The sequence below is a fragment of the Labrus mixtus genome, chromosome 14 (genome assembly GCF_963584025.1).
Source record: "Labrus mixtus chromosome 14, fLabMix1.1, whole genome shotgun sequence".
Classification (NCBI taxonomy): Eukaryota; Metazoa; Chordata; class Actinopteri; order Labriformes; family Labridae; genus Labrus; species Labrus mixtus.
Window position 1 is genome coordinate 2,020,006 of NC_083625.1, and position 13,330 is coordinate 2,033,335.

The window sequence follows — 13,330 nt, forward strand, 5'->3', positions numbered from 1 at the left end:
CGGACGTGAAGCACCCGGAAGTTTGTTCCACCCAAATCCAGCGCCAGGAAGTCGCCTTTCTCTGTGGGCGGGGACAACACAATTATGGTGGCCCTGAAGGTCAAACGTTTCCGACCACAAGAAACACTGAGTGCAGAAACCATGACATGTAGTGAGATGTCTTTATGAACTATGTTTATGTTTTAATGTTGAGATGTTCCTACAGTCGACCTTCAGGGCCACCGTACACCAAGCTTAAAGGAAAAATGTGTGACTTTTAGATCCAGTAGATGTCGCCCTTGAGCTCCAGCGTGAAACCAAAACAATCTGCTGTTAGGCCACGCCTCCTCCATACTGAAGCCTCCGCTCTCCTCCAGAGACACACCTCCAACCCCTCTCCACTCAAATTCACATGAAGGAGTTCAGTGGTGTCCTCGGCTTGAGCCGCTGCCTATGTCCTGCATTGTTGTGTTAGCATGCTAATGCTAGCGGTCTTTAGTTAGCTCGTAGCTTCAATCACCTGTGTCCTGCATTGTTGTGTTAGCATGCTAATGTTAGCGCTCTTTAGTTAGCTCGTAGCTTCACATTAGCTGTGTCCTGCGTTGTTGTGTTAGCATGCTAATGTTAGCGCTCTTTAGTTAGCTCGTAGCTTCACATTGTTGTGTTAGCATGCTAATGTTAGCACTCTTTAGTTAGCTCGTAGCTTCACATCACCTGGGTCCTGCATTGTTGTGTTAGCATGCTAATGTTAGTGCTCTTTAGTTAGCTCGTAGCTTCACATTGTTGTGTTAGCATGCTAATGTTAGCGCTCTTTAGTTAGCTCGTAGCATCACATCACCTGTGTCCTGCGTTGTTATGTTAGCATGCTAATGTTAGTGCTCTTTAGTTAGCTCGTAGCTTCACATCACCTGTGTCCTGCGTTGTTGTGTTAGCATGCTAATGTTAGCGCTCTTTAGTTAGCTCGTAGCTTCACATCAGCTGTGTCCTGCGTTGTTGTGTTAGCATGCTAATGTAAGCGCTCTTTAGTTAGCTCGTAGCTTCACATTAGCTGTGTCCTGCGTTGTTGTGTTAGCATGCTAATGTTAGCGCTCTTTAGTTAGCTCGTAGCTTCACATTAGCTGTGTCCTGCGTTGTTGTGTTAGCATGCTGATGTAAGCGCTCTTTAGTTAGCTCGTAGCTTCACATTAGCTGTGTCCTGCGTTGTTGTGTTAGCATGCTAATGTTAGCGCTCTTTAGTTAGCTCGTAGCTTCACATTAGCTGTGTCCTGCGTTGTTGTGTTAGTATGCTAATGTTAGCGCTCTTTAGTTAGCTCGTAGCTTCACATCACCTGTGTCCTGCATTGTTGTGTTAGTATACTAATGTTAGCGCTCTTTAGTTAACTCGTAGCTTCACATTGTTGTGTTAGCATGCTAATGTTAGCGCTCTTTAGTTAGCTCGTAGCGTCACATCAACTGTGTCCTGCATTGTTATGTTAGCATGCTAATGTTAGTGCTCTTTAGTTAGCTCGTAGCTTCACATTGTTGTTTTAGCATGCTAATGTTAGCACTCCTTAGTTAGCTCGTAGCTTCACATTGTTGTGTTAGCATGCTAATGTTAGCACTCTTTAGTTAGCTCGTAGCTTCACATTGTTGTGTTAGCATGCTAATGTTAGCGCTCTTTAGTTAGCTCGTAGCTTCACATTTCATGTAAACTGACACAGAATGAGCGTGATCTAAAAACTCTTACTAACATCCAAATAATCAGTGAGTATGTTCTTCTTCTTCTCTCTAGTTCTTGACTAAAACAGCTTTTATACACAAGGGGAGGAGCCGGCCGTCCCGTCCATGTAAACACGGCTCTGACAACAACACAGCCAGCGGGACTCGAGCTTCTCCCTCATTGTAGACAGTCAGGACTCAGAGACACATTTACACAGGACAGACTTTATGATTTATTGATGTGGAGCATGTTGAACGTTCTTTTTTCAATGATGGGGAATAAAAAACATTTATTCTATGATTTAATGTCATTAAAATGTTTTCCACCTTCACGTATGGATACCTGTTGTTTTATTGGCTTTGATGACATGCTGCTGTAACAGCATTATAAAGATATCTGATCTCAGGTAGTCCATGTTTCTAACCCTCACCTGTCCCGTCAGGTGTGGCTCTGACGAAGCTGGGCAGCATCTTGACGGGCGCCTTTTGGTGCGTGTGTTTGCCCAGACCTCGGACCATGTCCTTCTTCAGCTGAGCAGAAACCTGCCGCAGCTTCTCCTGAGACAGACAGAACAGGTCCAGGTACGCCTGCACCTGCACACACAGGTACGCACACAGCAGTCAGTCACAGTTACACCAAGTGTTTCAATAAATAAATAAACTTCAAGCACGAGTGGAAGACAAACATTAAACTTTATGCAGATATAAAAACAAGTCAGGACTGAAATGAACCAAACAAACATCCATCCATCATCTAAACCAACTTCCTGTTCAGGTTCACAGGGGGGGCTGGAGCTGATCCCAGCTGTCATTGGGCGAGAGGCGGAGTTAAACCCTGGACTGTTCACCAGCCAATCACAGAGCTGACATATAGAGACAGACAACCAGACACATGTTAACTAGACAGAGTGTAAAAACAAATTTCCCCTCGCGGGATCAATAAAGTATAAATTATTATTATTATACACTCACATTCAGAGAGTCTCCAGTTAACCTAACGAGCATGTCTTTGGACTGTGGGAGGAAGACGGAGAACCAGGAGAGAACCCACACATGAACGAGGAGAACATGCAGACTCCTCATAGAGAGACTCCTGTCAGACGGGGATTCAAACCAGGAACCTCCTCACAGAGAGACTCCTGTCAGATGGGGATTCAAACCAGGAACCTCCTCACAGAGAGACTCCCGACAGACGGGATTCAAACCAGGAACCTCCTCACAGAGAGACTCCCGTCAGACGGGGATTCAAACCAGGAACCTCCTCACAGAGAGACTCCCGTCAGACGGGGATTCAAACCAGGAACCTCCTCACAGAGAGACTCCCGACAGACGGGGATTCAAACCAGGAACCTCCTCACAGAGAGAATCCCGACAGAAGGGGATTCAAACCAGGAACCTCCTCACAGAGAGACTCCCGACAGACGGGATTCAAACCAGGAACCTCCTCACAGAGAGACTCCCGACAGACGGGGATTCAAACCAGGAACCTCCTCACAGAGAGACTCCCGACAGACGGGGATTCAAACCAGGAACCTCCACACAGAGAGTCTCCCGACAGACGGGGATTCAAACCAGGAACCTCCACACAGAGAGTCTCCCGACAGACGGGGATTCAAACCAGGAACCTCCTCACAGAGAGTCTCCCGACAGACGGGGATTCAAACCAGGAACCTCCTCACAGAGAGACTCCCGTCAGACGGGGATTCAAACCAGGAACCTCCACACAGAGAGACTCCCGTCAGACGGGGATTCAAACCAGGAACCTCCTCACAGAGAGACTCCCGTCAGACGGGGATTCAAACCAGGAACCTCCTCACAGAGAGACTCCCGTCAGACGGGGATTCAAACCAGGAACCTCCTCATAGAGAGACTCCCGACAGACGGGGATTCAAACCAGGAACCTCCATACAGAGAGACTCCCGACAGACGGGGATTCAAACCAGGAACCTCCATACAGAGAGACTCCCGTCAGACGGGGATTCAAACCAGGAACCTCCTCGCTGTGGGGGGACAGGACTAACCACTGCACCACTATGCAGCTCTGACACAAATCAGACACTTCAACTAAAACACAGATGACATCATTTCCCCAGCAGGGGGCAGCGTGTGTTAAAGTCTGCAGCTGCAGGGTTGGACTTCCAAACTGAGCAGAAAACATCCAAATAAATAAACGTAATAAGTAAAGGAAACATTGCAGGCCAGTTCCCCCTCACAGCGGATGTTAATGATGATGATGATGTAATAAAGTATGAGTATTATGCAGAGGTTCAGGTCACACCTGTGCTGGAGACTAATAATCACACCTGAGAGATCTCAAGCAGGAAGTGGATGTTCCGGTTTAGATGCAGTTCGAGGTATTTTAGGAATCTGCCGCCTCTTAGAGAACAAAGCTGACAAGTACGTCTCACTGACTCCACGGAGAGCTTTCTTCTTCTTCTGGGGTTTTTACTGACGCTGGAGAGGAAACAGGGGTATGCAGAGAGGCTGGCAGGTCGCTGTTTCAAATGATCATCTTTAGACAGGTTGACTTCCTGTCATGAAGGAGTCAGACTGAGATCATGATGTTTACCTGCTGCTCTCTTAAAGGGACACGGCTCACATTTAGTTCAGGTACTCTACGAGTCAGGGTGTCTCATAGACCCACAGTGTTGATGCGTCTCTCCTGCTAAAGCCGGACGTTTGGAAGTCTTGTGTGCAGGAAAAGGCCGAGCTGCTAAAACACATAACGATCCTCTGGAGATGGCGGCAACAATTCACATTTCTCTTCCTGTTTCCAGCTTCCTTCAAAGCTGGAAAATCACTGCACCGACATATCTCTGATATCACAGTGATCTGGTTTCTGTGTGCTCATTGCACTAAACCTGCTGAATCCAGATACACCTCTACAGAACCCTTCAAGCTGGGAATGAGGAGTCATGTGGGACTAGTTTAGGTGTGTCTGGGACTCCCGTGATTCTCTAAATCCAGGTTTCCTGACGAAGGCTCACTCTGACGATCTGTTGTGAAAAACACCTCCGACAAGTTACAACAGTGCTGCTGCTGCAGTCCCATGACGGTGAGGGAGGAACTCTGGGAAAGAAGCTCCCACACAGAGCTCTCAGGAGAAGAGCGCGCTCGTATGACCATGACTTCAGTGTTTGGTTTCACAAACATCTTCATTTAAAGTCCATCATGGTCATTAACCAGTAAATCAGTAAACAGGTGTGTCATCACAAGGCCCTGAACACTTTAGAAATCCTTTCCCAACAGTTTCAGAGATAATCCCGGCTCCAGCCTCAGGATCAGGAACAGGATCAGACACACACACATCAAATCTGGATCCTCTCAATCTTTTATTCTCCTTCTCGTTTATGAGTTTCAGTAATTTTCCACCGACGTGTTCGCTCAGGCCTCGTCTCTCTCTTTCTTCACCTCCTCCTCTTGTCTCTACACGCTGGTTCACCTTTCTTCATTCCTCCATCGTGACTATTGGCTTTAGACGGCTTTCAACACGTACGATAAAAATAACACTCAGACCTTCATTTAGTCTGAGACGCATATTATTATATATTAGTCTGAGACGATATTTGACTATTACCAGGAAACCCTGAGGTAGCATGACCACACATCCCCATTAGACCGGGAACATCCTGTTTTCCAGCTCTGTGTCCCAAACCCCCAAATATCTATAAGAGAGCCTGATAGCTGCGATGAGGGATGTCACATTAATCAAGCTAACGTTACGGAGGTTTTGAATTGTCAGGAGTAACTGCAGCTGTAAGAGAGAATTAAGACCTAGGTGCTAAAATAAGAATATCACACGTTTAGTAGAATATACTTTAATAAAAGTACCAAAGTATAATCAGAAAAGATAATTAAAACTGATAATGAAGCGTTGAAGCTGGTTGGGGAGGACCTGATTTTTGACTTCATGAACATTTACATTTATTTGAAACACTTTTTTTAATCGATAGAGGTCTCCTTTAGAAATGAAGCTGTCAGATAAATGTGTTATAACAATCATAATGAAATGTCCTCCTTTTAACTGTTGCTGCTTCAGATTAAAAAGGAAAACGCTCGAGTAAAACAGCTCAAGTGTTGCTCTTGTGTAACTGTGTAAGATCTCTGTGGTCGTCAAAAACACTCAACACTGTAATGGATGAAAATTCAAATTAAGAAATGTTTGATGATCTTCTCGAGTGAGTCACACAAAGAGAGATTTCTTAATCTGAGATCCTCCCAGCAACTCCGACTCCCTGAAATAGTCCGTTTGTTTCTTCACAACAGAGAGACGGTTTTACACAATCACAGTGAAGAAAACACTCTGGCATAGAGAGAGGTTAAAAGTACGAGACGCGGCAGAGAGGCTCAGTTTTAGTTTTATTCTTCACAAAGATTTGTGTATCATTGGTCTGAGGAGGAAAACAGCCGGTAAAAATCTAAAAGTGTCAGGATTAAAGTATCCAGATATTTAATAAAATGTAGATCCTGATAGCTGTGATGAGGCAGGCGACGCTAATCAAGCTAAAGTAACGGAAGCTACAGAAAGAGAGCCTGGTAGCTGCTGTGTGTGTGTGTGTGTGTGTGTGTGTGTGTGTGTGTGTGTGTGTGTGTGTGTGTGGTTTACAGAATTGGACCAATCAAAAACAGCTCCTCTTCTTCTAGTTCCTCCTCAGGTGACACGTACCTTACTGAGCGTGTCCGGGGGGATGCCGTCCAGGTGCCGGTTAGCTCCGCCCATTCTGGCTTTCTTTGACACCTGTGTGATGTCACCGTTAGCTTCTGTGCTGCTCATCTGGACAGAAGAGGTTAAAGGTTAATATGGTCTTAAATGACGCTCAAATATTTGTCTTTCTCCGACAGCTGTGTTTGGACTCACCTTCAATCAATATTAGTTTTACAGCCGGAAGTGGATTGAGTTATTTTACTTCTTCAGGTGTTCAAAATCAACCTGAACCTGCAGGTCTGGACTTCAGTCCTGTTTTAAACGACCAACAGTCATCATGGCGTCTGTCTTACTTTTAGCAACTTACTTTTAGCAACATTACTGCTAACGGCAGTTTTAGCAACATTAGCCGTTAGCAGTGTTGGTTTGACCCTTTGGCTCAAATGAAAATATCTCAAGAAATATTGAACCATTGAGGTTAAAGTTGGTTCAGATATTCAGTTTGTCCAATGGATCAATCTGTGTGACTTTGAAGATTTAAAAAACTTTAACCACAACCAGCGTTGAAACTTAAAAAAAAGGCCCGTCCCAAATCAAGACTAGAAAGGTGTTTCTGTTAGAGACCCTGATGTTCAGTGTTGATCAGTTTGGGGGTCAAATCAACGAGACACAAAGATAAAGATGAACGTCAACATCTGATCCAAGAAAGAGAAAAATGCAAGAATGTGTCCCAGCCGTGCAGCAGGTCGGCGTGCTAAAGGAATTTTTTTATTATCATCCTCATTTTGTTCTCAGTTAAATATTCTCTCTATGTAAAAATACAGATTCAGAGTCTTCCCTGTCCTCGCTGTGCACCAGTTTGATTTGAAAGTGATTAACGCCCTGTCTCATATCGGCATGGTCATGTCGGCGTCTGAAGGTCATGTCAGCATCTGAAGGTCATCAAAGCTGGACGGCCTATCAGGACAAAGACTCGGCTTGATTCAGAGGATCAGATTTAAAGGTCCCATATTATGCTTTTTCTGGTTTTATATGCTCTTTAGTGTGTTTTCCATGTATCCTGTGCATGTTTAGACATGATGTGAAACACTGAAGATGTGAAACACTGAAGATGTGACAAACACTGAAGATGTGAAACACTGAAGATGTGAAACACTGAAGATGTGAAACACTGAAGATGTGACAAACACTGAAGATGTGAAACACTGAAGATGTGAAACACTGAAGATGTGAAACACTGAAGATGTGACAAACACTGAAGATGTGACAAACACTGACGATGTGAAACACTGAAGATGTGACAAACACTGAAGATGTGACAAACACTGAAGATGTGACAAAAACTGAAGATGTGAAACACTGAAGATGTGACAAACACTGAAGATGTGAAACACTGAAGATGTGACAAACACTGAAGATGTGACAAACACTGAAGATGTGAAACACTGAAGATGTGAAACACTGAAGATGTGAAACACTGAAGATGTGACAAACACTGAAGATGTGAAACACTGACGATGTGACAAACACTGAAGATGTGAAACACTGACGATGTGACAAACACTGAAGATGTGACAAACACTGACGATGTGACAAACACTGAAGATGTGAAACACTGACGATGTGACAAACACTGAAGATGTGACAAACACTGAAGATGTGAAACACTGAAGATGTGAAACACTGACGATGTGACAAACACTGAAGATGTGAAACACTGACGATGTGACAAACACTGAAGATGTGACAAAAACTGAAGATGTGACAAAAACTGAAGATGTGACAAACACTGAAGATGTGAAACACTGAAGATGTGACAAACACTGAAGATGTGACAAACACTGAAGATGTGACAAACACTGAAGAAGTGAAACACTGAAGATGTGAAACACTGAAGATGTGAAACACTGAAGATGTGAAACACTGAAGATGTGACAAACACTGAAGATGTGACAAAAACTGAAGATGTGAAACACTGAAGATGTGAAACACTGAAGATGTGACAAACACTGAAGATGTGAAACACTGAAGATGTGACAAACACTGAAGATGTGAAACACTGAAGATGTGAAACACTGAAGATGTGACAAACACTGAAGATGTGAAACACTGAAGATGTGACAAACACTGAAGATGTGAAACACTGAAGATGTGACAAACACTGAAGATGTGACAAACACTGAAGATGTGAAACACTGAAGATGTGACAAACACTGAAGATGTGACAAACACTGAAGATGTGACAAAAACTGAAGATGTGAAACACTGAAGATGTGACAAACACTGAAGATGTGACAAACACTGAAGATGTGACAAACACTGAAGATGTGAAACACTGAAGATGTGAAACACTGAAGATGTGACGAACACTGAAGATGTTAAACACTGAAGATGTGAAACACTGAAGATGTGACAAACACTGAAGATGTGAAACACTGACGATGTTAAACACTGAAGAAGTGAAACACTGAAGATGTTAAACACTGAAGATGTGAAACACTGACGATGTGAAACACTGAAGATGTGACAAACACTGAAGATGTTAAACACTGAAGAAGTGAAACACTGAAGATGTGAAACACTGAAGAAGTGAAACACTGAAGATGTGAAACACTGAAGAAGTGAAACACTGAAGATGTGACAAACACTGAAGAAGTGAAACACTGAAGATGTGACAAACACTGAAGATGTGAAACACTGAAGAAGTGAAACACTGAAGATGTGACAAACACTGAAGATGTGACAAACACTGAATGTGTGACTGCAGACGAGCTCCAGCTGATGATCACACTGTTTGTATGTTTCTGGGTGGAGTGTCCCTTTGAGATCATGTTACAGGAGACACCTGAGGCTCTTTGGCTCCGCCCACTGATGGCGTCAGAGATTAGTTGATTTGAATAAGTCTGCAGGCAGCATCACTCAGACTGTCAGAGAATGAGTCTGTTTCCATGAATGACAACCGTGACCGTCACTTCACCTACACATGAATGAGGTGCGTTTGTGTAAGCCACGCCCCTTTTATAAAACCTGCAGCAGCTCTAGAATAACTCTGAAACTTTAAGATGAAAGAAAACTTTAAAACACGACCTGAAGCCGAGCTGACAGCAGGTGGAGAGCTTTCTGAATCACAGAGCATGTAAAGGTTTCAAAGTCTCTGGTAATCAAACTAAACTGGACTGAAACAAATCACCACCACTACAAAGTCTGAACCACACAGGTAGAATTTAGACTAAAGTAGAAGTAGAAGCAGGTTTGAGATTTTAGGAATCATTAGAGATAAAAACTTTAAAGTAAGTAGTGAAAAAGAATAATTCTGACTTTGAGATAGTTTGAAACCTGAAACCCAGCCGAGCACCGGGTTCAGCTGCTCGAATGAAAACGTCTTACCTTCGCGTCCTGCACTGCGTCGCTCTCTGACAGGAGGGAACTTCCTCAACGAAGAGAAGAAGAAGAAGAAGAAGAAGAAGAGATAGAGAGAGCGAGAGAGAGAGAGAGGTGACACCCACTTCACCCACAGGAGGAATGTCGCAACACGAGGAGACGCTCCTTCTGTTGCTTCTCGGAGGATGGAGAGGAAAGGACAAACAGCTGATTTCACGGAATAAACCAACACTGACGGACACAGCCGAGCGAATCCGATCCGAGCCGATGTCTGGGTCAGATTGATGAAAGAGTTGTTGAAGTGAAGGAGAGCTCGTGACGTTAACCGCAGGTGTGTCTGTGTGCGTAAAGACGCACGATGAGCGTAAAGTCGAGCTTCTGTTCCGGGATCAGTTCAGATAGAAAGTTCTTTAATGAGTCTTTAGGGGAAAAAGAAAACTCTTCCTCCTCTCCTCCTCCTGCTGAGCCGGTCTCCGGGTTCAGAACATCTGAACAGGAGTTCTGGAGTTTCGCTCTTTTGAAGGTCAACAGATTCCGAACTTTTACCGACCCCCTCTTCTGACACTTATATATACCTCCTATTGACATTTATCTTATTCTGTTGACATGTTTTTATTTAGTAGGACCTTCTTCTACTGTCCCGGTTTCCCCTCAAATAAAGTATTATCCTCAACGAGTCAGCTTTTACAAATATCATCTTTAATCAATGTGACTTTTTACTGCAGCAGATTTCTGCTTCTTCAAAACAAACAAACACACACACACACACACACACACACACGTCCGTCTCACCTGTAATAACTGAACAAACAGGTCGAGTCAGTTTATACTTTTTATTTATTTTTATTTATTTACGTTTATACAACCCCTTCAAGTAAACCAAGTAAAACATTCAGTGATTGCTTGAAAGCTGGAAAACATTCATGTCTCATATTAGTACATCCTTTAATAATACAACTGTGAACAACAATCCTCAGTTGATAACCAGCCGCAGACTGCGTGTGACTGAGGATGGTTTTGTCTTGTTTTTGGGATTACTCTTTTTTTTTTCAGGATGTCAGATGTTAATCGAGTAATTCAAAGAGGAAACACATTCCTCCACCTTGATTACTATCTGTATTCTCTTTTTCCATCTCTTTACTCTCCTCCAAATATCTGAGCCCAGGCTTCAGTGTTGCTGAGACTCGGGTGGTGAAGGAGCAACAGCACCACACGTCGTTTTTAACTGGTCTTTCTCGCTGGTCGTCCTGTGGTAGGGGCGTCCCTCACACTGTAGGGACTTGGGTTGGGAACTGGATGGTCGCCGGTTCAGGTCTCGGTGTGGAATAAGGTTGGTCTGGTATCTGGAGAGGTACCAGATCACTTCCTGAGTACTGCCAAGATGCCCTTGAGCACGGCATCGAACCCCCAACAGCACGGGTGCGCTCACTGTGTTTTAAGAAATCTGTAAATAAAAGTCATCAAAACTTTGACCGACCCCTAAATGAAGTTTCACTTCACTCATTATTGCACTTGTGATGTTTCATGACCCCCTGAGGTCAAGTTCAGATCAGTTCAGTTCCTAAAGGAGGAAGTGGCAGCTCTCATGATGACCTCCTGACCTTCTGATTGGGAACTTTCCCTTTAACAAAGTTCTCTGACGCTGCCGACCTCAGACTGAACAGCTGGAAGTAAAGACTTGTTCCCCTTTAGACCGTCACTGGACTTTCCTGTTTGAATGCTTTAAATCAGCAGTTTATACGACCACATGACAGGCAGAGGAAAAGGATTCTGGGTAATTTATTGACAGTAGTTACTTCCATTTCCATTTTTTCAGAAGTTTACAACATTAAAGAGGTCATATTCTGTCCTTTTTGGGGTTCGTATATTTAATCTATGTTCCTACTTTTGTACGTTCACAATAGCTAAAGTTCTAATAAAGTGTCTGTTTTCATGTACTGCTCCTCCTTGCTCCCTCTATGCTCTGAGTCTGTCAGCTGCACTCTGCTGAGCCCACACTGTTAGACCCCACGTGGGCCAAGTCTGCTCTGATTGGTCTGCCGATCCGCTCTGTCGTTATTGGTCAGTTGCTCAGCACGCTTCTCGGAAATTTCAACATGAGCTGCTGGGCTTGCTCAGTGATCTCACACTGACAATGACGCCGCACTGACAAATTTTTATCGAGGGGGGCTAGAACCGAGCGTTACATGCGGATAATGCTACAGCTAATAGTTATGGTGTCTTGATTTGGTGATGCCTTGATTTGTTTGTGATGTCTTGACATGGTTGTGTTGTTTTTGTTTGGTTGGTTGACTTTGTTGATGGTTATTTTCTGCAGCAATTGTTTTCTTAAAGCTCCTGTGAGATAAGAGGTCAAACTCTGTCCCCAGGGGATGCTTAGTGTGACACCAAGGTTTTGTATCCCAGCCCCATTGGTTGCCTGATAAATCATTCAACAAAAATAGCTATTGTAGCTTTTTTTTTAAACACTTTATCATACGTAGGGTATTATAAAAACTACCCCTTCATCCAGTGTATCCTCTGGAGTAACTAGGGTTCTTCTTAAAAGCAGGAGATGACTACACACCATCTTTATATGACTGAAATACATAAAAAAAACTACAACAGGCTGTATAGCCGATATACAAATAGACTATATGAAGTATATTTAATTTATAAGAACTCAAGGTTATATATATCGATACTGTTTTTAAGTTCATTAATATTTCACAACTGATGGCAAGACAATGCTTTTTTAGAATGAAATAGAAACAAAGCAGCGGGTTGACTCTGAGTGTCATCATATAAATCATATGTAAGATAGAAAATGTGAGACAAAATGTATTAGGAATAACTATAAAATGTTGAATTATATATATATATTACAGAATACAATTATATTGTGTCTTGTTGTTAAGTCTTAATCTATTGTTTGTGGCCACCTCCTCCCACATACACATCCATAGGGCCCCATTGTACCAGGTCGCCCTGAAATCCTGGCTGCACTAGTTTCCTGTTAGGGACTGGTGACAGCAGAGGGTCAAGTGAAAAGTCAAATTACTTGCTTTTATGTTGAGATAACAGTCTAAAGAAGATAAAAAATGACTTATTTTAATGTTTGGTGTACTTAAAAAATAACAGACTTTGATATACATACCTTTTGAATTTTTGTTTCAATTTTCAATTTCCGCCTAAACTACATGTGTGTTTAAGTGTGAAAATACAACAGTTTCATAAACTAGACATGTTATGAAAGAATATGGTTGTGCTTTGTTCTACACACACACACACACACACACTGAGTGTTGGTGTAACACATTGTGACAGACAGGAAAACCTCAGAGCGCCCGTTTGAAGGTTCAGAGTGACTGTGGAGAAGACGCTTCACGTCACTGAACCTTCACGCAGCTGTTGGCGGCTCGGCGGTACTTTTATGTACGACATGTTTTCTTTGTGTCGGTCTGCAGGGAGGACAGCGTGTCATCGCTCACTGAGTGCTCACACCAGATGAATGACAGTTTGTCTAAAGACATTTCAGTTGGTTCAAATGTTTGATTCCCGTTTAAAGGTTCATAAACGTAAACATCAGGAGAGGACATCCTGGTACTTTGCTCCTTAAAGGTCTCATATTTAACGAGTCGTTAGCCA

At 43.2% G+C, this 13,330-nt stretch overlaps 1 protein-coding gene across 1 annotated transcript in view; it reads right to left on the reverse strand.

Annotated features, from left to right (window-relative positions):
* LOC132988619 (hexokinase-2-like) overlaps positions 1-10,019 on the reverse strand; it is a 14,895-nt gene extending 4,876 nt beyond the window's left edge. Inside the window, exons 1-4 of the mRNA XM_061056146.1 lie at positions 9,710-10,019; positions 6,344-6,451; positions 2,109-2,271; positions 1-61 (exon numbers count right to left, since the gene is read on the reverse strand). The exon at positions 1-61 is cut by the window's left edge and continues 88 nt beyond it. Of these exons, the coding sequence (XP_060912129.1) occupies positions 1-61; positions 2,109-2,271; positions 6,344-6,451 (332 nt within the window). The 5' untranslated portion in view covers positions 9,710-10,019. The remainder of the gene's footprint in view (positions 62-2,108; positions 2,272-6,343; positions 6,452-9,709) is intronic.
* Between the last annotated feature and the right edge of the window lie 3,311 nt (positions 10,020-13,330).